We start from the raw sequence: 24,626 nt of genomic DNA, 5'->3' as shown, positions 1-24,626 counted from the left end.
GGGGGGGGCATTAACATTATATTGTTGTCTTTTACGCTTCATTGGCATTAAAGCCCTGAGTTCAGGCAGGTCAGTTGTATCTGCATTAGCAGTTTCATGTATGGCTCATCAACAGCTCATAAATTGCTTTGCTGTAGCAACAAGCAGTAAAATTTATACTTGTACATGATCAGGCAGCTTTACAGTCTTCAGTATAACTTTACTGCATGTTGTGACCACATTCTCCACTTCAGCCACCTTCTGAGAGGTAATGCAAAGTTTTTATTTTCTGTTTTTTTATTTATCCTACCAGAATTTGTGTGTGTGTGTTTCTTGATTTTGTGTTTGTTAAAGATCATCCAGCCATCATATTTACCATATTTTCCAGTGTATACTGTAAGTCGCTCTGGAGTATAAGTCGCATCAGTCAAAAAAAAACATCATGAAGAGGAAAAAAACATATATAAGTTGCATTAATTATGCGTTTATTAAATGGTCAGAACAGCTTCATTTCACCTGGGTGGCGCAGCACCATCCATCCATCCATCCATCCATCGCAGCTGGAGCTTCAAGCTCTCCAGCGTTCCTCCGCCTGCACCAGCTGAGTGAAGCGAGCGTGCACGGGAGGACTTGGTGTTGCAGTTCTTAGAAATTTAAAGTGTCAGTCAAAAATTGCATTATGAATTTGGAAAATAAAAATTATATATAAGTCGCAGGACTGACAAATCTATGCCAAAAACTGCAACATATACGCCTGGAAAAACGGTAACCTCTTCTTCCTTTTCAGGCCATGGGAGTCACTGGTGCCCATATCCAGCAGTCACTCTGTGTAAGGATTATCATCAATCATCATCTTACCTGTTGTAGATAGATCTTTCAAGACCTCAGTTTAGGGAAAGAGAGATAAAGTTTCAAAATGTTGTCAGCTTTATGTTTTTTTTTTTTTTTTTCAGTTTAAATAATCAGTAGGAGCTAGTTAGCTCCTACTGACTATTGTCAGGTCTCTCTTGTAAATGAGTCATCGAGGCTCAATGGGATTTACCTGTCTAAATAAAGGTTGAAAGTAACACTTTGAGCAAAATTTCAATATTGTGTCATGATCCACTAGAAAATAGAGTCAAACCTACATGCAGGAAGGCAGGTGGGCCTTGGAGACAAAAAAAGAGAATTAGTATATCTGCGAAAGCATAACAAAAACGCTGATGGGGCAGCAAAAACGTTTAATCCTGGAGGAGGAGGAGGAGGAGGAGGAGGAGGAGGAGGAGGAGGAGGAGGCAGAGCAGATCCAGATCCAGATCATGACACCATGGAAGGACAATGCTCGGATACAATGGGGTGAAAATCCTTCCGACTAAATGCTAGTCGCTAATGAGACGAGTGAAAGACACCTGTGGTAATTAGGATTAGAATCGGGTGTGTCTGGAATCAGGACAGACAGGGAACTCGTCACACATTGTTGCTGGAATCAATTCTAAATTATTGCAAAGGGTTTATAGAATAGTGTATGCATCACCTGCTGTAAAAACTCTGAACTTGGAGTTATTTAAAAACATCAACAATCCACTTTGGTTTTGGTTCTGCTGTGACTAGTTGTTAGCTCATAAGTCAGGTCAGAGTTAGACCATTATGTTCCAAACCGCAACCATTCACAGACCTACTTACAACAATTAAGCTTTTAATGGTTATAAACGTTTTCACAAAACTTCAAAAAGCTTAACTTTTAAAAATAAATTTACCCTCGTAATAATAAAGTATTGCAAATTTCAAATTATTCATTTATTATTTTTTTCTGAAGAAGCAGTTGTTTTAAAGGAAAATTCCTGGACTCAGATTTGGCCATGGGTGATACGGTGGCGCAGTTGGTAGAGCTGCTGCCTCTCAGAGAGAAGGTCACATCCCAGCCGGGGGGGCATTCTGGGTGGAGTTTGCAATGTTCTCTCTATGCATGCATTGTTTTTCTCCCATTTCCTCCCACAGACCAAAAACATGCATGTTAGACTGATTAGTAACTGTAAATTGTCTCTAGGTGTGAAAGCGAGAGTGAATGTTTGTTTGTTTGTTTGTCTCTATGTGTCCCTGTGATGGACTGGAGACCATTCCAGGGTGTCCCCCGCCTCTCACACAGTGGCTGCTGGACATGGGCACCGGCGACCCCCGTGACCCAAAATGGAATAAGCGGGTAAAGATGATGGATGGATGGATGGATGGATGGATGGATGGATGGATGGATGGATGGATGGATGGATGGATGGATGGATGGATAATCCTATAAAATATTTATAACTGTTTCATAATAAGTTTGGTAAGTAGGTTTTAAGCACTTTAAAAAGTATTATTAAACACCTATAAATTATATCTAAGATACTTTTCTTGCATTGATGCAAGTTCTATGTTTGTCAAGTGCTGTGGTTTGTGTCCCCATCATGGGTACAAGTCAGTTTGGGAGATGTGCCCCCATCCATTTGTCCATCTATCTGTGTTGTGAGCATGAAAACTTGAAAAATAGGTGTGGCACCACCTTCCATTTTGGTGTGCAGCTGGATAGGCATAAGAAAAGTTCATTTCACATGTTTAGTTGCCAGGTCAAAATCCAAGATGGCCACCACCATATATATGTAGACTTCTGAACTGGACAACTTGACCATCAAGCAATGTGCCAACTTCCTTTTTGGTGTGTGTGGCTGCATCTAGGTGTAATGAAGATTCCTCTCAAATACTGGATTGCCATTTCAAAATCCAAGATGGCCACCACCTTATAAACATGGAGAACTAGATAACCTAAAAAAATAAGCACCTTTTGTAGAAATCACCATGTGTGCACTAACCACTTCTTTCAGCCTCCAAGGTGTCAGGGCAGCTCTAACCACCTCCAGCTGGTCCTGATCCTGGCTGATGAGATCTGATATTTAAGGCCCTGGGTGTCCGCTTTGCTCCACTGGAACATTTCATGCCATCCAAGTATAATATAACAGCCTGAGTACACTTACCTTATCTTGAGTAAATTTCATTATGATCTTTCTCCTCTGCCTCTAATTTTCTTGGCTTCAGGTACACCCCTGTCAAAAATTAGGATGCCATATTAAAATCCAAGCTATGACTTATGCATCAATATGTGACTTATCTGTCTAAATAAAGGTTGACTGAATATATTTCTGTACAGTGGCCAACCCTATAATTCGAGGAAACAATGTTTTCTAGTTTTTATAAGCTTAAAAATATATTTTCCTTAAATGATTGGGGTGGCCTATGGGGTGGCCAAAATTAATCTATGGTAGCCAGGGCCACCATTGACCACCCGCTTGCCTTGCTATTTCATGTGGTGGTGGATAAAGTTGCTCCCTCCACTCGCTAGTATTCGTCAATGTGCGACGCCTTAGACAAGAAAAAAAAAACTCTGTTCTTGTGTAACTCCTACCCACTTTGCATATCTTGCATCAAAAACCTTAAGGTTCACGTATTCACTGTTCAATTCCAATCCAGAAAAACACTTACCTTGAAAACTACAAACATTCTTTATTCAAATCCTTCAGTGACAGGGGACACTGGTGTACCGCTTGTTTAAACTCTGTTTAGCTCCTTGCTCGACTTACTTCATCGTCCTTTTTTGTGATACTCATTTATTAAGATGTTGCTGACAAATGTCTAATGTTGAACCTCCAGCTCATAAAGAAAAGTAAGCATCTAGGAATAAAAGAGTAATAGGCTCACTATTTTAGCAAGAAATGGGTCATTATTTCCCTTTGAAATTAATGCACTGAAACTTGCTTGTTAATGGCTCATCGGGTGTTTACAACCTAAGTAATTGGATTAACTATTTTTTAATCCTTTATACATTGCTCAAAAACACAAAGGAACTTTTTTTTTTTTTATCAGAGTATAACATCAAGTCAGTTAAACTTTTGAGGTATTGTTCTGGTCAGTTAAGTAGCAGAGGGAGTTGTTAATCAGTGTCAGCTGTTTTGGTGCTAATCAAATTTATGGCAGGTGCACCAAAGGGGCAACAATGACACAACCCCCAAAACAGGAATTGTTTTGCAGCTGGAGGCCACAGACATTTTCTCCCTCTTCATCATTTTTGAGTGCTTTTCAGTAGTTTTGTATTTGACTAGGGTCAGTGGTATTACTGGCAGCGTGAGGCGATACTTTGACCCTACAATGGTTGCTGAGGCTGTGCAACTTCACCAGGACGACACGTCAATTTGTGCCATTACCTGAAGGTTTGTGTCTCTCAGCACAGTTTCAAGAGCATGGAAGAGATTCCAGGAGACAGGTAGTTACTCTAGGAGATCTGAACAGGGCCGCTGGAGATCCTTAATCCATCAGCAGGACTGGTATCTGCTCCGTAGTGCAAAGAAGAACCAAATGAGTCCTGCCAGAGCCCTACAAATTTATAACTATCGGTTCACTATCATGAATGTCCCTGACCAAACCATTAGAAACTGACTTCATGAGGGTGGCCTGAGGGCCTGGTGCCCTCCAGTGGGGCCTATGCTCACTGCTGGGCACTCAAATGGTATTTTCCAGAGAATACCAGAATTGGCAGGTTCGGCACTGGTGCCCTGTTTTCACAGCTGAGAACAGGTTCACTCTGAGCTCGTACGACAAATAAAGAAAGGGTCTGGAGAAGCTGAGTGAACACTGACACCTATAACACTGTTCAGCATGATCAATTTGGTGGTGAGTCAGTGTTGGTCTGGGGACATATCTATGGAGGGACATACAGACCTTTACAGAGTAGATGATGGTACACTGACTACCTTTAGGTATCAGGATGAAATCCTTAGAGCCATTGTTAGACCCTTCACTGGTGTAGTGGGTCCTAGGTTCCTCCTTGTACATGATAATGCCTGGTCTCACGAGGTAAGGGTATGCAGGTAGTTCTTAGACGATGAAGGAATTGCTAGAACTGCCAACTGAGAACCAGTTGACCCCCATGCTCCAATCCAATCCAATAGAACATCTCTGGGACATCAAGTTTAGGTCCATTCAACACCACCAGGTTGCACTACATACTGTCCAGGAGCTCAGTGATGCCCTGGTCAGGAGATACCCCAGGACAACATTTGTCATCCCATAAGGAGCATGCCCTGATGTTGTCAGGCATGCATACAAGCACACGGAGGCCATTCAAACTACTGAGCACAATGTTGAGTTGCTGCAATGACATTTCATCCAATGTGACTAGAAACTGCATCAGTTTTTCAAATATTTCTTGCTGTCTTTAAATTCAGCCCCCTGTGGATGGATCATTTTCATTTTCATCAAATAATGTAGCATTATTTTGTTCCTAACATGTTCCCCATTTCCTAACAATATCGATATTCAGCATGAATAGCTTTTTTATTTTCCAGTTGAGATCTGATGTGTTTTCAAAGTGTTTCTTTTAAAATGGTTTTACTGTGTAGAAGTAGTCTCGTCTTAAAGTAGTACTGTGAATTTGATATAAGATTAATATTAAACACATATGTATGGTTTGACAGGATTTTTTTTTTTAAATAATGTGAAAAGTGCTTTTTTTTGTAAATGGAAACAATTATACATCTACAAATAACAAGATTTTACACTGAATTTTAATCTTTAAAGTTTAGTTCTACTTTATTTTTACTTTTAGTCTAGCAACACAACAATAAAAAAACATGGCAGCAAAAACTTCATCGTTCTATTAGCACTGTTAGAAAAATATTGTGTTTTCTTCTTCAGACCTGTTATTTTTCTGGTCCTGCTGCAGATCTGGGAGCAGTTTCGACCTATTGCTGAAAAACTGACACATGAGCCGGTGGAATAAACACGCCACCATTACCCCAACTCTGATAAACATGCATGCAGGCATGTGTGCACGATTTAAACAAATACACATGCCACCAAAAAGCCATGCATACACTGCTTTCATCATGTTAACAAGCATGACTGGAAACTTCAGGAGGATCCTTATCTTTGGCTTTGATTTCTACATCAGGATGCATACTGTGTCTTTAATGTTTAGAACAATTATTACTTTTGGTAATACTTTTAGTGGCAGCAAAATTTTGTTCCTAAAAGTAAACATAATGAGTTTTATTTTTTTTAGTCCTTATTTCTTCACTCCTGATTTAAAAAGAAAATAAATTGTACAACATGTCACTGCTTTCTGTGCTTTGTTGCATGTGGCAGCTTCACGTCTCATTAATTAAACTGTGATAAATTGAGAAGGCCATCCTGAGGACTCCGAACGTTTCTCTTTCTGTTTCGGCTCAACGTCTCCCTCTTCGCTCCACACCTTCACCTACAGCAGCTGTGAACAGCACTTGTCTTCTTGCTGATGTTTTTGATGACAGCTGACATTTCTACAAATAGCCTGGGAAGCGGTGAGAACATTCACAGCTCTGTCCCACACTGCTTTGCTCTCAACTTGTCTGCAGAAGATGTGGGGGAAGACGCACATCGCTACGTATATTTTACCACTCACTGTTTCGCAGCAAACGAATGAAATCTTTTTGTGTTTTTTTTATCTACATACACATGGAGTTAAACTGTTGCAATTAGTGTAATAAGTGTAACATCATTTTTTTAAATTATAATGAAGTTTGAGAAACTGTGGTGATTATCGTTTGTAAAACCTCTAAAAGTATTTTTTTATTATCTGAACACTGACAAGTACAAGGAAGGAGCATTTGTTTTTAATATAAAGCAATTTAGTTTTATTAGAATCTTTGCTTCTTTAAAGAGTGATATATTTGGTACTATATTATTTTAGTGTACAATATGCCATAAAATGTAATAAACATTTGCTAAATTATTGACACTGGTTATGTTTAGAAGAAACATTGCTCAGTTTTTTTTAATACCATTTATAGTTATTTATGTTACTGGCAGCTGTGTTTGCCTAAGTTTTACCGTAAAACTAAGATGATAATGTATCACAGTGTTATTTACTCTTGGAAGTGGAAACCTTCACAGTTGAAAACTACTTTTTGTTTGTAGTAAATTATTATGACTAAATATATTTATAATCTCTAAAACAGTTTGTATAATCGATCTATAAATCTGTGTATGTATATTTAAACATTACTGCATTTATCAAAGGCTGCACGGTGGCACAGTTGGTAGAGCTGTCGCCTCTCAGCAAGAAGGTCACTGGACTGAATCCCAGCCCTGGGGCCATTCTGGATGAAGTTTGCATGTTCTCTCCATGCATGTGTGAGTTTTCTCTGGGTACTCCGTTTTCATGGATGGATGGATGGATGGATGGATGGATGGATGGATGGATGGATGGATGGATGGATGGATGGATGGATGGATGGATGCATTTATCAACGCTGTAATTAAAATCAATGCTGACCATATGATGGTAGATGAATGAGGAACCTTTAAAATACAACATCAAACGTGGAAGCAGATTTCCATTCTTTATTCAGAGTTGTTCAAAACTAAAGTAAAGATAAACTAAATATGAACCACTGAACATTTCTCTCTAATCTGACATCTACACTTTCCAAAACTGACCTTTGCCTTTCAGATTTTAGTTTGCATCATCAGCACTCGTTCCCACCCTTTACTGTAGAGTCGCTGACATATCCACATATACATACACATATGAACTGACACACACACACACACACATGCACACACAGTGTTAATTTGACTTGCCAGGAAAGAAATAGTGTGACTCGCTTGAGTGGCTCCCTGGACATGTATCTAAAGACAGTAGGGAGTGTGCAGAGCAATCAAGTGATAAAGCCTATTATCTGAGAGAAGCTATATTCTAAGACTTATTATCTAGCAGGAGTTAAATGACTTTCAGGTCCTCAAAGGCCTGATGGCCTGGTTTGACTCTGCAGGAGAGGGGAAAAAAAAGAAGAGGTGGTCGGACGAGGAAAAAGAACGATGGATAGAGTGAGAAGAGGTCAAAAGATGAGAGAAAAACACAAGAGGAGCTGCTTTAAGACTGCACATAGAGGGATGCAGGTGATTCATGGGTGTAGGCAGTCGTTGTTCTGACTTTTTGCAACTGCTGTGAAACCAATATTTTGTCGAGGCTTGGCAAATACACTGTACTTCATAAAACTGCCAGGGGCCGCATTGTTTCTTTGTTGAAGCTGCGCAGGTAGCTTTCTATAGATACTGTACATAATTTTATTGCCTTGGATACCACAGGGGTTGGCATGGCAACAATAAATTTGGAATATCTGTGCGTATAGAGTGAAGTTTGGACTGCTCCTGCATCATTAAGGGAGGGATGAATTAACCTGCAGGGTATGATATAATTTTGCACCTAACTTTATCAAGTAATTTAAGAAAACATCATTAAATGTAAAAATAATCATAAAAATTAAAACGAATGAAAACATAGATATGGATATGTAATAGGTCATATATTTTTACCTCATAATTAAACCTCATATTTGATAAAGCTGTGCTCTCAGTCCAGATAATTTGTCTTTCTTCTCTTCATAATGTTTGTTTTAAATCCGTGTTTCTGTCACAAGAATTTGGGTTGGCTGGGTGTAGTTGCTGCAGCACCAAACCTATTAAGGTTACTTCACAAAACAAATTCTCATTTTCGTTTAATGATACCTAAAGCTTGACTCACACTGTGTGATTTTAAGCAGTCGTAAACTACCGGTACACACCACACTGTGCAAGCTCAAGATTCTAAAATCGTAGTAGTGACCCATGTCTCACTGTGTAATGCAAGATTTAAAGATGCTTGTCAAACTTTTTACCATGTCAAGACTTGGCAAATACATCATGCATCGCAAAGATCTGACAGAGAATTCAATCAAACAATACAAGCAAATATAAAGCCCTGCCTTTAACTCTTTAGACCAATTATCCATAATATTAAAACCATTGAAATGTGACTGTGATTATAAAAAATACATTGTCTTCATAATACATACTTCTATGACTTGTGTTTCTTAAACCTTGGAGCATAAATGAGCTAAACCTCTCCTGATGCTGACAAGGCTTTCTGACAGCAGCAGCATCCCTCTAGGATAAAGGTGGGAAACTTTTTTTTTTTTTCAATGGGCCAAATCAAGATGTTTAAAGCAATCAAAGAGCTGCATGGAGAATTGGAGAATTTTCATTATGGCTGATAATCTAGAAGAACTTTTTTTTTTCAGACTTTTTCGCATTGTAGCAAAGTTAGCGTGCTTTTAAAAACACGTCTTTCCAATTTCCTTTAGGGAAATAAGACATATTCTGTAAACTGGCTCTTGTGACAATATATTATACATGTTAATTAGTGGAAATATGCTAAACAAACTTATGTATTTGTGTTTCTGTCATTAAAGTTCAGTCTAGTTCTGGAAACACAATGACAAAAACTTTTTTTTTTTAGTTTTGCGTAAAATGTTTAATATAAATTCACTTTAATCTTGTTGATAAATTGCTGTTTTTTTTGTATCAATCTATTAAAAAAAAAAGTGTTTTCTTTTGAACTAAGGACATTAGGAGTCTGATGGAGATTGTTCAAGTGCCACTTTTGGCCCTCGGACCTTAAGTTGCCCACGTCTGCTCTAGGACAATTCACCCAACCACACATTAAAAACTGTAAAACAAGAAAGAAAAACAATGACTCAAATCCCAGAACTCAATCTGATAACATCCAGTGGACACACAGGCCCAAAGAATCAGTTGTAGAGGTCTGAAATTTGGTGTTTATGCTCCGACAAACCAGGCAAGCTTACTGTACATATGAAACGGGATGAGTAGTGTTAACATTGTGACCAATAAATTAATTTTTATGCCAAAATATCCATACAAGTCAGTTCGGGAGACAATCATCTTAGATATGATGGCATATATTTATAATACCTAGGTGTAACTGTAAAATTTCTACTTTTTTGCAGGGGAGTAAGTAGAATGAATTAATGAGGCAAACTCCTGAAGCAGCGCTATATAAAACACAAAAAGTCAGAAAACTTTCAGTCTGTTGAGCTTTACATTGTTTTATTTAAATGATCTGATATACTATTTATCCATATGGTATCTATAAAGAATTTAAAAAACACACCTCCTGTTTCACACATATGAACATGTGGCTTCACCTTTAAAATGTTAATTGTCCTCAGATGGGAAAAGGGGGACGCCACATATTTCTGAGGATGTTTCATCTCCACTTACGCATCGATTCTTCTGTTATTATGGTATCGAGAAGTGCTTGAGAATGAGCTTCAAGTAGTTCGGAACATTACCTCAATGACCATCAGTTTAATGTCCTTTTAAAGCATTATTAGACTGCAGTTTTACCATGCAAGCAGCTTACAGAATGCTAACAAGCACGCTGTGAATTAATGTCAGCTCAGCTCCTCTTTAACCAGACAATATTGACAAAGCTAAAGCAAAGTAAGAGCTGTTTAGTTTGGCCTAAGTGTTTTTCTGTTCTGTAAATGAACACTCCTCCGACTTGAAACTTACCATATTAGCATACATTACTTTAAAAACTACTTAGACAAAAGAAACAATCTAAATACCTCCTCCAAGAGAGCAGCACAACACATTGTGTGCGATGACGGAGAGGCAGCTTATATTTACCGTTAAATTACAAAACTTTGACAAAATCACCTTAGTTGTTTAAGATTATTCTTTATTATGAAGTGCCACAAAATGCTTTGTGTTCATTGTGCTTACATTGTCTGAATACTGGCTCAAAAATAAATAAATAAATAAATAAATAACCACAGGAGATCCTCACTCTAGACCAGAGCTCCAAACCTCCTGAGATAAGGTGTGTCAGATATACAGCAGTAAAAACGTCTCAGTCCAAAGGATTCTTTACAAACCCTCTTGCAATAAACAATTATTTTAGTTTATCATCATTCTTGGAAATACAAAAGAGGAAAAAGAGAGGTCAAGCTAGTACAAGTTGTTTTTTTTATTCTTCTCTACCTGATTTCTAGTTAGTTTTTATTGTGCTACTTTCTTTAAGGTGGCGATGACTACAATGGAAGTGCTTAAAGAGACCAGACCTGGAGCTCACCATGAGACAGACGTCGTCAAACAAGGTCAAAGGTCATTCCTCTTGCTTTGAAAACCAGTGAACGGCCACGCAACAGCTCAATACAAAAAAAAAAAACACAGAAAAAAAAACCAGCAAGGTATTTGGCTTGGAGTGCACTTTTACAACTGGAGTTTTTGTACACAATAATACTGTTTGTGTTGACACACCACGCTGTAATTAGCGGAAATGTTTTTATGGCTGTTAAATTCCTTATTTTACAACTTTATCATGAACTTATCTATTTCAAACATGCTAAGAATTATGATAGTGGTTTTCCCCAGCTTTAAATGGTCTTTACCTTACAAATTATTTTTACTTCTGTAAACGATTTGCATTTAAAACAATAGTTTAGATCTTTTAAAGTGAAGTTTAGGTTATGATGAGTTAATATCTTACCTGTCGAAGCATCAGTTTGGAGTTTAATTTTGACCAGATTGATGAGCTAATGGCTGGTCTGACAGTAGCAAAGACCAAAGGGGAATATTGCTGTTATAAAACAAAACGTTAAATGTGTGTTATGAAACCAGTACCACTATAAAAAGTTTGAGAATGCACCTTGGTCTTGGTCCTATACAAACGAACCATTTGCTTATTTTTCTCGTCAAAAATAAACTATTTCTCCAAATTGAGGTCACTCAAAGAGCTATCTACTGCAGGTAAGATATTAACTGTTCCTAATGTTTTTACTTACCCCACTTCAAAAGAGCCTTTTAAGCACTTAATTGCCAGTTTAGCCTAATTTGTACAAGTTTTGTCAATGTGGCTTACAATTAATAAAGAAAAGTGATGTATCCGCTAACAAGTGCTGTATGGCTAATCATTTGTTTCAGTTCAAGTAATTACAGTCTAAATATCACTCACGCTTCAATGGAAACATAAACCTTGAAATTTGCTGGCACATATCCTGATTTCCCATAAATAACAAAACTGCTTTCGTTTTATGAATATGTGAGCTACATTTCTTTTTGTTTGATAAAAAACTGTCTTTACAACAACACGTTTGTTCAAGTCGTAGACTTTTCAACTCTGGAAGATTGTTGCAGACAAGATTCAAGCCCTGTAACTCATCTCTTATTAGTGTCAGTTATGGAACGAGTCAGCTTTTATCTTTCATCCCATCAGTTCTTCTAACCCACGATGGTGTTGAAGATCAGTCTGCATCTCTGTGTGAGTCAGGAAGCACTGTAATTATCAAAACTTCACATCAGAATTATTTTGTCCATTACTTTTCCACTTCAAATGCTTGATGGCAGACAGATTTTATGATCCCAAATGGCTCTTAGGCAGGCACCGTGTGCTTGCATGCACATGTGCACATCCATCATTTGAACAAGTGTTAAATGCATGCCGTGCCGCTCGACAGAAGCGCATAAAAACGTCCTAATGTTCTGTGGGAAACTGTTCGGTCTTCAGTCTGTCTCATGTGAAGCTCCATGAATCTGTAGAAAATCTGAGCTGCAGAGAACTGGCTTCAGCAACACGGCTGTAGACCACCTACATTAAATCACTGATGGGGTCGAGGTTGATTTGAGTTAGCCTGTCTGTGGATATATCCCTCAAAATATAAGCCTATTTTTGGCCCAGCAGGGATGAACGGGGCCTACTGTGGAATAATCCGGACTCTGTCTCATGCAGCAACAGGATGGAAGCAGGAATGTACTTAGACCACCCAGTCAGAGCGCACGCCTCTGCCGTGGCTGAAGAATGCACATGTTATGTGGAAGTGCTCTGGAGGGAGAGCTGAATAATGCATTGCGTTGCAGTTGACCTGAGTCCAACTTCAGCAATGCACCAAACTTTTACCTGGGAAAGCATATCGAGGGTTTGATGTTACCTGTCACTTTCAGTTTGTGCAAACCTCACGGGCGATAAAATGGGACATTATTTGACAGCATGAGACAGGGAACAAGTTTGCAACACAGTTCAGCGCCAATTCAATGTTTCAAAAGTTTTACAAAAGCACAAATCAAAGTGAAATACTGAAAATCCAAAACGCCTCTGTTTTTTTTTTTATTTTAGATTAGTTAGCCTATGTCTGTTGTGAATATTATCCTACAATAGGCCTCGCACCCAGTGGGCAGAAGATCCCAGCCTCTCTAGCCTACATCCTACATTAGTTCTACTCACTAAGAGACAGGCAGTGCATAACAAGATAGGAAAAGACAGGGCTTTTCTTTTTGTTATTCTAACACTACATTGGCAAGTTCCCTGATGTCTTCAACGTTAGTATTTTTCTGTTTATGACTATAGGTGAAGTAAAACATACCTGATTTGTAAACTGCTATACAGTAGTACGTAATACTTCATAACTTCATCATAAATTACCATGCATTAGGTGATTATTGCTTTAAAAGAGTCCCATGAAGGAGACAAAAATAAACAAAACAATATTGCCCTCGGGTTCTATCTATAGGAATTTGGCAAAAATCATAAGCTTTTTATGATGTTGGCATAGGTTTCATTATTACTGGGTTTTTTTTGCATGCATTAATAATAAGAATAAGAAATAAAAAGATAAAAAATAAATAAATACATAATAGAAATAAACACAATACAGAAAAAAGTGACATATGCTTTGGCCTGTAGTGGTAAAAAGGGGTTGGCAAAAATCCTACAAACTTACTGCAGAACTTAAAGTGCAAAACAAACAGCATCGCTTGATCAAATCAGGTAGAAATGCACAAAAACAACAAAAAATACTCAATAAATAAAAATAAATTAAAGTATTTTTACCTCAGTATTGGAGAGATTATGGTCACTTGGTGCAGCAGAGCATCATCATTATTATTATTATCATATTATTACTATTCTTATTACTATTATTTCACCCCCTCCCTGACATAAGCAAAATCAGAATGAAAAACCATTTCACTGCATTTCAGTGCATGGAGAAAACTAGTAGCTATATGTTTGCTATAGTCTCTGTAATCATCATTTTTATCATCAGTGTCCCAAAATATACGCAGTCATTCTATAGCTATAGTTGCCAAAAGGAAGCTGTGGTAATATTAACACCCCTGTCCCAAACAGACAGGGGAGGAAGAGGTGAAGAGTTTTGTTTTTGTTTTGTTTTGGAGGAAGTGCATGCGTCGGTCAGTTAAATCCTTAAGTCATAAAATCTCAAGAAGAAAAATTGTGCTATCTTCATCGTTGTGAAAAGGCTCCCAGGAGAGGCGAGGTGAGGAAGGGATGGAAAGAGGAAAGGAAGAGGGTGAGGAGGGAAAGCAAGGTCATACTCTGACCAAAAATAAACTGTTTGCAGTTAGTCTTTAAGGATAATGGTAATTTATCTCTGCAGTTTGATCTTTTGGGAGGTTGTCATGCATCTAGCGGGCCAAGGGGAGAGAAGGGGCCTTTGAAGCAGGCGGACTCGTAGTGCTTGTTCAGATAACTCTTGAGCGCGAAGGTCTTGTTGCAGCGTTTGCATTTGAAGTGCTTGAAGGCCGAGTGCGTCTGCATGTGGGCGCGCAGGTTCGAGCGGTCTGCAAAGGCCTTGCCGCAGTGGGCACACCCGAACGGCTTCTCGCCCGTGTGGGACCGCATGTGGCCCTGCAGGAGCCACGGTCGACTGAACGCTTTCCCGCACACGTCGCACTTGTGCTTGAGGTCGTGCGTGAGCAGGTGCATGGCCATGGCGGGCATGGACACGTACACCTTCCCGCAGGTCGGACATTTCTTTGCCAGCTTGCTGTCCAGAGAGCGATGTGTCTGTTTGTGCCGGCTCAGGTTGGAAGACGTGGCGTAGGTTTTGCCGCACTCGTTGCAGGTGTGCCTCTGGATGCTCCTGGGGCTGCCGAGGGCTTTCCTTCTCGAGCGGCCGTCGGTGATGAAGAACGCATCGACTGTGTATCCCTCGCTCACCGCGGCATCACCGTTTATGTAACCATCTGTGATTTCTGAGCCGGGGCTGTCTGGAGACTCTGAGTCAGGAGCTCCATAGTCACTATGGATGCCGTCGTAGAGAGGATCAGGAGAGGGCACCTTGATGCCACCGTCGCTCTCATTATCGTACACAACAGGGCTGATGTAGTCACTGATGTAAGCAGCTAATGGGAGAAAGAGAAAACAGCATCAGGTAACAGTGGAAGGCAGAGATCGTGTGGTAGGTTTTATTTTAGTCAAGCATAAAAATGGGAAACAGATAGCGTCATTCTGATAGATGCTAAACTACAGACTTTAATCCATTTTCCTCACAAGAGGCATACTGGCAACATCCTTCACACTGAGTGACCAACATTTTTTATAGTAATAGGACAAACGTTTATTACAGCACACACTGTTCCACAGAGAGAAAGCAATGACAACATATAAGTCAACATGGATTAACAAAATTAAACTCCCTTTAGGCATTCAGTGGGAATCTTCTCAAGATTATCTTTCTTAATAGACACCATAAATGGCAGAATTAAAACTAAATAACTGATACATAGCCATAAATCTATCAATAAGGGCAGCTGCTCAAACAGACATTCAAAACAGTAACTTTTTAATTTAACGTGAAAAATGCTTTTTCTCTGCTTTTCTTTCTAGATGAAGCGATTACGTTGTTGTAATTTATTCTTATCTAACCTGTGTCGGGGCTGAATCAGTTTTTATTTTTTTACTCAGGCTGAATTGTTCATCTTACTTTAATAGGGTGAGCCCAACTAATTTTTCTTTTCATGGATAATGCCACATTTATTTGAATTCACATTATGTGAGTCACATATTTCAGTGGAACAGAAATTAACCTTGTTTTATGAACAGTTACTTTGTTTTGCCTATATCCGTTTTATTGAATGCAATTATTTTTGAGCTTACAAACCTGAAAACAATGAATTTGACAAAAGACAAGTTGGTTCATTCAACGAGGAAGTTTAAATTGAATTAGCCAGTCTGGTTAAATTAAGAACAGAGGTGGCAAAGTTGAGTAAGTTCTACTAAATTATTTTGATCTGACCCATTTATGTTACTGTTATGGCCTGAGTTCATATGTTTGAGTGACATTAAAGTTGCATTTGGTTTGCTGACCCAGCTGTGCTGTGGCACATCTGGGATTGGCTGGCTTCTCCTGACCCCTCCTCAATGGACCTCCATCTGCATCCTAGTTGGTTTATTCACCTCCTGCTCCTCCAACCATGGAAGACGCCTACCTATTTAAGCCCAGCTCTCCTGCCATTCAGGGCGGCTGTTATTTAGAGCAGCTCGCCATTTTGTCTGGGTGCCTTTGGACTTGAAATGTTTGGCTTTGGCTAAGAGTTAATTCATGCAGTTGGAGTTGTTTGTTAGTGTTGGTGTAAGTTTCTGAAGACAGTCAGAAGGCTTACTTGTTCACAAACTGTTTTGATTCTGTATAAATTTTGTTTAAGGCTAAACTTTATTGTTTAACATTAATTTTGTGTCTTTGTTAGAAAATATTGTTGGAAAATATATTTGGTAATTAGTACTTTGAAGGTAACCTATTTTTGTTGAATTTTGGTTAACTGACCAAATAAATCATTACTTTAATTAAAATCCTCATTCCACCTGCTTTTAATGTTACCTCCCCCTTTCCTGTCTGAGCTGGGTCGTAACATTAATGGGGGCTCGTCCGAGGTTTGCACCCGGGACCTCTTGCACCCTAAGCAAGAATAAAAAAGTAGGAAAAAAGAAAAAGATAAAAGAAAAAAGGAAAATGTTAGGTAACAGTTACCATAGGTGCTCTATTATGTGATTTAATGGGGGAGCAGAGTCGGGAATGTGAGAAGGGTGACTGAATAAGAGCAAGTAATGGTGGTGATCCTTGTGCATGTTTAGTTGCTGTGATGGACTGCGATGCACTTTTATGCAAAAAATTGAGGTTTGAATCCTGTTAAGATTAATTATTTACCATTTTGTTTTAACCAAGACAATGCCAAGATTTATTCTGATATGAAACCAACTGTAGACATTTACAAAAAATTTACATTTAGGTCATATTTATCCCAAAAAACTCAAATCTCCAATGCGCTTCTGGATGATGACAATAAAATAATCCTTTTGTTTAGTTTAGTTTAGTTTAGTTTAGTTTAGTTTAGTCTTCTCCACACTGAGGTATTGACTACCAGTGTTCAGCTGAAGGGGCAGCACGGTGGCGCAACTGGTAGAGCTGCTGCCTCTCAGCGAGCAGGTCCCTGGTTCAAACCCCGGTCCAGGGGCCTTTCTGGGTGGAGTTTGCATGTTCTCTCCGTGCATGCGTGGGTTTTCTCCGGGTACTCCGGTTTCCTCCCACAGTCCAAAAACATGCATGTTAGGCTGATTGGTAACTCTAAATTGTCCCTAGGTGTGAGTGAGAGAGTGAATGGTTGTTTGTCTCGTTTGTCTCTATGTGGCCCTGTGATGGACTTGCGACCCGTCCAGGGTGTACCCCGCCCCTCGCACAGTGATTGCTGGACATGGGCACCAGCGACCCCTGTGACCCAAAATGGAATAAGCGGGTAAAGAAAATGGATGGATGGATGGATGTTCAGCTGAATTGGATTGAAGCAACTAAAAGTTAGGCGGTAACGATTAGATTGTAACGATTCTTTCCAGTATGAACTGTTTTGTTAAGTAAGAGAGAGAAAGTAGAATAATAAATGTTAGTAATGCTTTTGTCTTTTTTCCAGGAGAGACAGCGTCTTTAGGTTTAAAATAAAATGCATAAGTTTGCACCCTCACTTTAAAAAATGGGGATCCGCTGCTCCACTGGCTCATCTGAGCAGGTTCCTGTGATTGTTGCTTGGGTAAAATAACACTAATTTCTTAAATAAATTCAAAAGAAATAAAATTGGGGGTGGGAATTACATAAATGTTTTATTTTTGTTCAACAATTTACATTCAGTATTGCAGTTATTTACAACCAACAAGAATAAAGCTAAACTCAAAATATTTAGCTTATGCAAAGATATTTTAGATATGGTTTAAATCATATCTATCTGATAGATTCCAGTTTGAAAATGTAAATAATAAATCTTCTTCATACACCAAAGTTAGTCATGGAGTTCCTCAGGGCTCAGTGCTTGGGCCAGTACTCTTTACTTTATATATGCTTCCATTAGGTAAAGTTATTAAACAGCATGGGATAAATTTTCATTGTTATGCTGATGACACACAATTATATTTGTCCATTAAACCCAATGAATCCAATCAGCTACTTAGACTACAAGCATGTCTTAAAGACATAAAATCCTGGATGACCCTTAATTTTCTCCTGTTGAACATAGACAAGACTGAGGTTGTGGTTTTTGGACCTGAGCACCTTAGGAATAATTTTTTCAGTCTCTCTCCCTCCTTAGATAGCATTAATCTGTCCTCCAGCTCTAATGTTAAAAATCTTGGTGTTATTTTTGATCAGGACATGTCTTTTATCCCCCACATTAAAAACATTACTAGAACTGCCTTCTTCCACCTGCGTAATATCACTAAAATTAGAAACATCTTATCTAAAAATGATGCAGAAAAACTGGTCCATGCATTTGTCACGTCTAGACTGGACTATTGCAATGGTTTATTATCTGGATGTCCAAATAAGTCTTTAAAACGTCTTCAGTTGATCCAAAATGCTGCTGCCAGAGTCTTAACCGGAGGATTTAACAAAAAAGAAAGTCTTGAGCCTAGTTTTAAAACTGGATAATGTGTCAGCCTCACGGACAGAGATTGAAAGTTGGTTCCACAAGAGAGGAGCCTGATAACTGAAAGATCTGCCTCCCATTCTGTTTTTGAAAATTCTAGGAACCACAAGTAAACCTGCAGTCTGAGAGCGAAGTGCTCTGTTAGGAAAATATGGAACAATAAGATCTGCAATATAAGATGGAGCCAGGTTGTTGAGAACCTTTTAGGTTAGAAGTAAGATTTTAAATTCTATTCTGGATTTGACAGGGAGCCAATGGAGAGAAACTAAAACTGGAAAAATATGATCTCTCCTACTAACTATAGTTAGGGTCAGCTTGGGTTTCCTGAGCTGTCCCTTAGTTATGCTGCTATAGGCTTAGACTGCTGGAGGACAAACTGACCACAATTTTCACTCTGCTACTGTCTTTACTTACTCTGCTCAACCTGTCTTGTATTTGTAATTATTTTGTCTATCCTTAACATGTGTTTTTTTGTCTTTCAGATACACCTGGACCTATACCTGGACCTACTATTCTATGTTTGTCTGTCTGTCCTTCCTGTCCTCTCAACCAGCCGGTCAAAGCAGATGGCCTCTTGTCCTGAGCCTGGTTCTGCTGGAGGTTTCTTCCTTTTAAAAGGGAGTTTTTCCTTTCCACTGTTGCCACTGTGCTTGCTCAGGATGGGAGACTGCAACGAAGCCAAGATTCAACTTGTCTGCTGATTCCTTAGATAGAGAACTTTACTAATTGGCTTTTATGTATGTGAATGTTCCTGTAAAGTGCCCTGAGACAACTTTGTTGTGATTTGGGGCTGTATAAATAAACTGAATTGAATTGAATATTTTAAGTAACTGAAACACATGATGTGGTTGTTGGGCTTTTGAATGTAGACGTACAATCAAACTTACATTTTGCTCAAACCTTAAAACCCCATGTGATTAAATGCTGTTTTTAAGTGTTCAGTCAGGTTCATTAACCTGATAACGACCGCTGCACTCTTCAGTATTTGTTGTAGTGATAAGCTGCATTAACTATGCATATGTGACAAGCTGTAAAATCAACTTATAATCATTCAAAAACAGCAACAGTTGTTTCTCTTTGCAAGTTTTAACCATTTGTTGATTTTATTTCTATAAAGACTGAGGATCTGTCTCCCTTTCTGCACCCCTGTGTGCAGTAGCATTGTACAGAGAGGGTGTTAGTCCAGAGCTAATTTAACAACATATGTCTCCCTTCAGCCCTCAGGAGATGCAGTTAAAACACCTCCCCTATAAAAGATAAATGCTCACATGCTGACCCTGAACTCGGCAAAGAAAAGATGATTTAGCGTGTGAAACTAAGCACGGGCACCATGGACAGATCCCGAGCTGCACAAGGCTGACGGTGACCGCCGTTGGTGCAGTGTACTGTTGTTCTTCCTCCATCTGTGTACTTTACTTGGTTTAACAAAACAAACTAATGTGATGACACAAACTCAAGGTGGGTTATGCTGTCACAAGCTCTCCACGCAAGACATAATAGGTTAATAGTAAAAATATTTCCACATAAATGTGTTAATGCAATATTTAGACATACCAATATATTATGCATGCAGGCACGGTCTTACATTATTCTTTTTTGTATTAGATTTACAAACACTCAGGTGAAATATAAATTATGCAAGCACACCCAACAAAATAAGTATATTTTGTATGTTTGGTCATTTGAATGAAAAACATCGATGCTTCCAGAAACCCTTGCTTGAGCGTAAATGCACCAAAACACGAGTGATTCAGCATATTATTGTCATTTTGGACACGGGCCTCTCGTAATGCCTCCTCCAGAACTATCCAGTGATTATGAAATAAACACAAACAGTAAAAATAAAAGGGGAAATGTGCTGTGTGGTGGTCTGGATGAGGTATTTTTAGTAAGAACAAGTGCAATTAGGATTTTCTTCTTGTTGTATTTCGTGAGGAGCATCAGAATGGCATGCAGAAGCAACAAATCCCATGTGGCGCACACATATGTGTTTACATGTGGTAACACTCATTCCTCGCTACTACACAGTCCCAAATGAATGCCCTCACACACACATACATGCACAGCAGCTCATTCAGTTGGAAATGTGTCCCCTAAAATCATGTACTGTTGTGTTTTGAGGGTAGAGAAGCTGTTAAAATGGTTGTTAAAAGGACGGAGATGAAAAGTGACTGCGTTACATAAAGCTGCTCATATTAGCAGTGGTGGTTCACCTCAACATCAGAAGTGATTTGCTTTACCTGCACGGTATACGCATGTGTGTGTGCAACGGTGGGTCAGTGACACGCAGGTGGAAACACAGCAGCGGTCCTGAAGAGCAAATGTGATGCACAAGGTTGCTGCCAGTGGGTAAGTGTGCAGCTTTAGATCAGCTGTGCAAAATAATCACCGAGGATTTGAAGATAACACTGAATAATATCTGGAAAGTGCTGTTTAAAATTAAAACCTTTACATTCTAAATGCAACAAATAGACTAGTCAGTATCTTTTAAAATCCTGCTTACATTTTATTTGATGGTTTAAAATTAATGCAGATATTATGAGCAAACAAGTTCATTTAGCAAATCTACTTAAGCAAGTAAAAGACAAATGCATGAACACTGCAGAAATCCAAAAACACCTGATGGGGGCACAGCAGCAGCATGCAGTGTCAGCTGAGTATAAAACATCTGACTGGAATGTGTTTGCAGCCTGTCGATGTCGTGCTACTTAAAAGAACTGCTCGGTTGTTTGTGCTGCACCTGTGGGAGTGTATTATGAGCATATTGAAGGATTTATTGGTAATGGAGCACATTCAGTGTCACTTTGTTTCGTCAGATGATTTTCTGTCACCTTTGACGAGGGATCCCGTGCATCTCAATCCTCTCAGTGTGCACAGAGTCACGCTGTGCCTTAAAATACAAGAAGAAGTCAATAAAACCTTTGGGAGGCTGGTGATTTAGGTCTTTTTATAAAAGTCTTTTGTAAAAGAAACTCAACTTTAACAACAGAACAAATATCTGGTGTAGCCAAACAAAATCCTCACAAGTAAAATTATATTATTATAATTACTATTAAAGGCATTTAGCTTCTCGTTCCAGGAGTTTGTTGTTCAAACAAAACTGAGTCCAACTGCTTTCTATTCACCTTGATGAGGATGAAATCGGGTCTTAAGAAGTGCTTTCTTTCTGTCGAGTGGTTTTGGTTCTTGTGAGTGGCAGGTCTTCAGTGCTTTACTGTCCAAGTCAAACGTCTGAGTTCTTGCACTTCCTTGGAGCAAAGAGCTCTTACAGTCTGTGCTGACTGCGCTTCCGTCCTCTGATGCATTCTGATCGCTTTGAATAAGAGATCGAGAGCGCAATAATGTGATAACTCCCTGCTGTCGGATGGAATTGCGCGAGTTTGATTTGCTTGGCGCCGTTTTAAATAATAACTACAAGGTGCTTGATATCAAAATGACATAAAAGATGTGAAGATAAAATGAATGTGCAATAAAAGTAAAAGTAGTGGAATAAGCTAGATAAAATAGGATGCTACTGCTGAATATCAATCTAAAAACATGAGTCTTCAGCTGTTTTGACATAAATCTGTAGCTGAAAGGGTAAAAAGAGTTCCAGAGTGACTGCAAGGACTCCCACCCCCCACCCCCTAACATATTTAGGAACAGATAACAGTCTTCCATCAGGGTCAAGGTGGTGACATGAGGCTGTAAATGTTCTGAAATGCACAAAGGTGCATCACCATGAACCTTGAACCGAGCTCTGCACTGAGCAGGGAGCTGATGCAGAGAGATCACATGGGAGCACTTCTGGTCAGAAGCTTAGCAGCAGCATTTAGACGAGCTGCAGTCGACTCAGGGAAGATTTATAATTACAGGTATCAATGTGGGACGATAGAAAAGCACATCTCTGTCTCCACAGTGGAAATTATAGAGCTCAGGTGACCAAACCGAGAACCAACTTTTGATGCATAGGTGAGATGGCTGGTGAAGATTCTCAGTCATCCAGGACGAGGTAAATTCAAAACAAGTTCAAGACAAAAACAACTGGACTTTATTTTGTAACAGAAGACGTTTCGCTTCTCATCCGAGGAGCGTTCTCACTTCAAAGACCAGAGGGTGTGGGGTTCGAGTTATAAAGCTGAGGTAATCTAGATGCATATGCAGATTGCTCTATCACTCCTCATCCGTTAGAGTCTTTGTTAGTCTGGCTCACAAGGAGCCACTCTGGCAACGTGAATGGCAGATTACTGATGAAAAGTCGGCCCCAGGTTTTTGACGGTGGGTTTAATGAAATGTCTCCAAGAGTCTGAGGGAACTGTGTGAAACTCTTTCTGGCCTGCCTGACCTCCACTGCAACACAGGTTGAAAAGTCAGGGGGGAAGTCTGCCTGAAAGTCAAACACTAATTAAAGTCTTTCTATTATTCTTTTGGTCTTTTTGTGTAAAAAGTCTCACAAACTGTTGAGAATTAAAAACAATCACAGAACAGGATTCCCATCAAGTCTCATAAATGCAGACTAGACGTTTTTTTTTTCTTCTCCTTCCTGACATCCTCCTCCTCCTCTTCCTCCTCCTCAGTGAAATCGATTCGTCTCTCAGACACCTGTTAGTCCTCCGTGCTGAGCCGTACCGTGCCGTGCTGTGCTGTACAGGCAGTTTGACCTACCTTTGTCATGCAGCCGTAGGCTCAGGTCTGTCCGGTGCCGGTAGGTGTGCTCCAGATCCGCCCCGGTGGAGAAATCATCCAATTTCACCTTTTTCACCAGGAAAGACCTTGGCATGGTGGTGACACACACACACACACACACACACACACACACACACACACACACTCACAACAGCACACAATGGCAGCGACACGCAGACGGAGGCTTGTCCAGTATGCCGTTGGGTCCACAGAACCAGAACCGATGGAAGATTGTCTTCAGAACTGATCCGGTTTCAGAGCCTCTCTCAGCCTGACCCGGTCCAGTTCTTGTGCGGCGAGGGAGAAAGGAGGAAAGGGAGAAGGGAAGGAGAAAATGCAACTTCAGCACCGGACAGCTCCCACCGCTGAGGTGGTGGGAGGGGGAGGGGGGAGCGCTTTGTGCTTTCTGCGCTCGCGGACAGACGGAAGACAGAAGCTGCGAGGAAATGAGTTAAAAACAATAAAAAGAAGAAGAAAAAAGGAGGGGGGGGACACCCCGCAGCGAGCTCGAGCCTCTTTAAACAAGAGTGGGGGAGGAGGAATAGGAGGAGGAGGAGGGAGGGATGCTGACAAATAAGATCAAAATAAAAATAAAACAAATAATTCTGAGTATTTCGGCCGCTCTTTTTGTTTGTTGTGAATTGTATGAAGTCCTCTTCACCAAAGAATAGTCCGTAGTTCCCGTTAATGACTCAGGTGGTTCCCAAAAGACTCCGGGTGGAGCAACAGCATCCCCTCTTCCGTTTCTCTCTCTCTCTCTCTCTCTCTCTCTCTCTTTCCGGATCCCTCCTTCTTCACTCTCTTCCCCTCGTCTCTCTCTCTGCAGCTCCGAGCTGTTCTCGTGAGTGTGCCGTCTCGCGATCAGCTGTTGGCTTTTATACGGCGCAGTGCGCGCGCGCGCAACAGAGGGAGAGAGAGAGAGAGGAGAGAGATGGAGGGATGGATGGATAGACACATGGGTGGAGGGAGTGCTTAATTTAATCCATCCCGCGTCCCCCGGGAGAAGCGACTGGCCCGGATGATTTATTGAAGCTGTTATCACCCCCTCGTTCTCTTGTCTTTCATTCTCCTTCTCCCTCCTTTCTCTTCATTGTGTATGTGTGCACGCGCCCGTGCATGAGGCGAGACGCAATGTTTCATGAAGATAAGAATGAAAAATTATTTTTTTTTTCAAGCATTCATTGACTTGATTTCGCGATCTTTGACGTGAAACGCACGCTTTGACCGTGCACAGTGCCATCGTGCAGGTTGTTGGGAGTCCGCTCTTCCAAAGCTCTTTCTGCTGTTTCTCTTCATGCGATGACATGAATTTTAAAGGGGGGTATTAACTAGCATGCTGAGAGCTTAGAAATGATCATTAATGTAGCCCTGGGGGCAAAAAGTGGAGG

At 39.9% G+C, this 24,626-nt stretch overlaps 1 protein-coding gene across 1 annotated transcript; it reads right to left on the bottom strand.

Annotated features, from left to right (window-relative positions):
* Nucleotides 1-14,035: 14,035 nt before the first annotated feature.
* LOC119409442 (transcriptional repressor scratch 1) lies at nucleotides 14,036-23,462 on the bottom strand. The gene is made up of 2 exons (XM_037676329.1): nucleotides 23,218-23,462; nucleotides 14,036-15,009 (listed from the first exon to the last, which is right to left on the bottom strand). The coding sequence occupies exons 1-2, from the start codon at nucleotides 23,330-23,332 to the stop codon at nucleotides 14,282-14,284; spliced, it is 843 nt and encodes a 280-aa protein (XP_037532257.1). The 5' UTR covers nucleotides 23,333-23,462; the 3' UTR covers nucleotides 14,036-14,281.
* Nucleotides 23,463-24,626: the final 1,164 nt, after the last annotated feature.

Source organism: Nematolebias whitei, chromosome 5, assembly GCF_014905685.2.
Source record: "Nematolebias whitei isolate Nwh7 chromosome 5, NemWhi1, whole genome shotgun sequence".
Classification (NCBI taxonomy): domain Eukaryota; kingdom Metazoa; phylum Chordata; class Actinopteri; order Cyprinodontiformes; family Rivulidae; genus Nematolebias; species Nematolebias whitei.
This window is presented reverse-complemented; position numbering and strand designations above follow the sequence as displayed.

Excerpts from the sequence above, each read along its gene's own strand:
- LOC119409442 (XM_037676329.1), bottom strand. The coding sequence starts at position 23,332 with ATGCCAAGGTCTTTCCTGGTGAAAAAGGTGAAATTGGATGATTTCTCC. Across the intron at positions 15,010-23,217 it reads CCTACGGCTGCATGACAAAG|CTGCTTACATCAGTGACTAC; the intron begins GTAGGTCAAACT and ends TTCTCCCATTAG.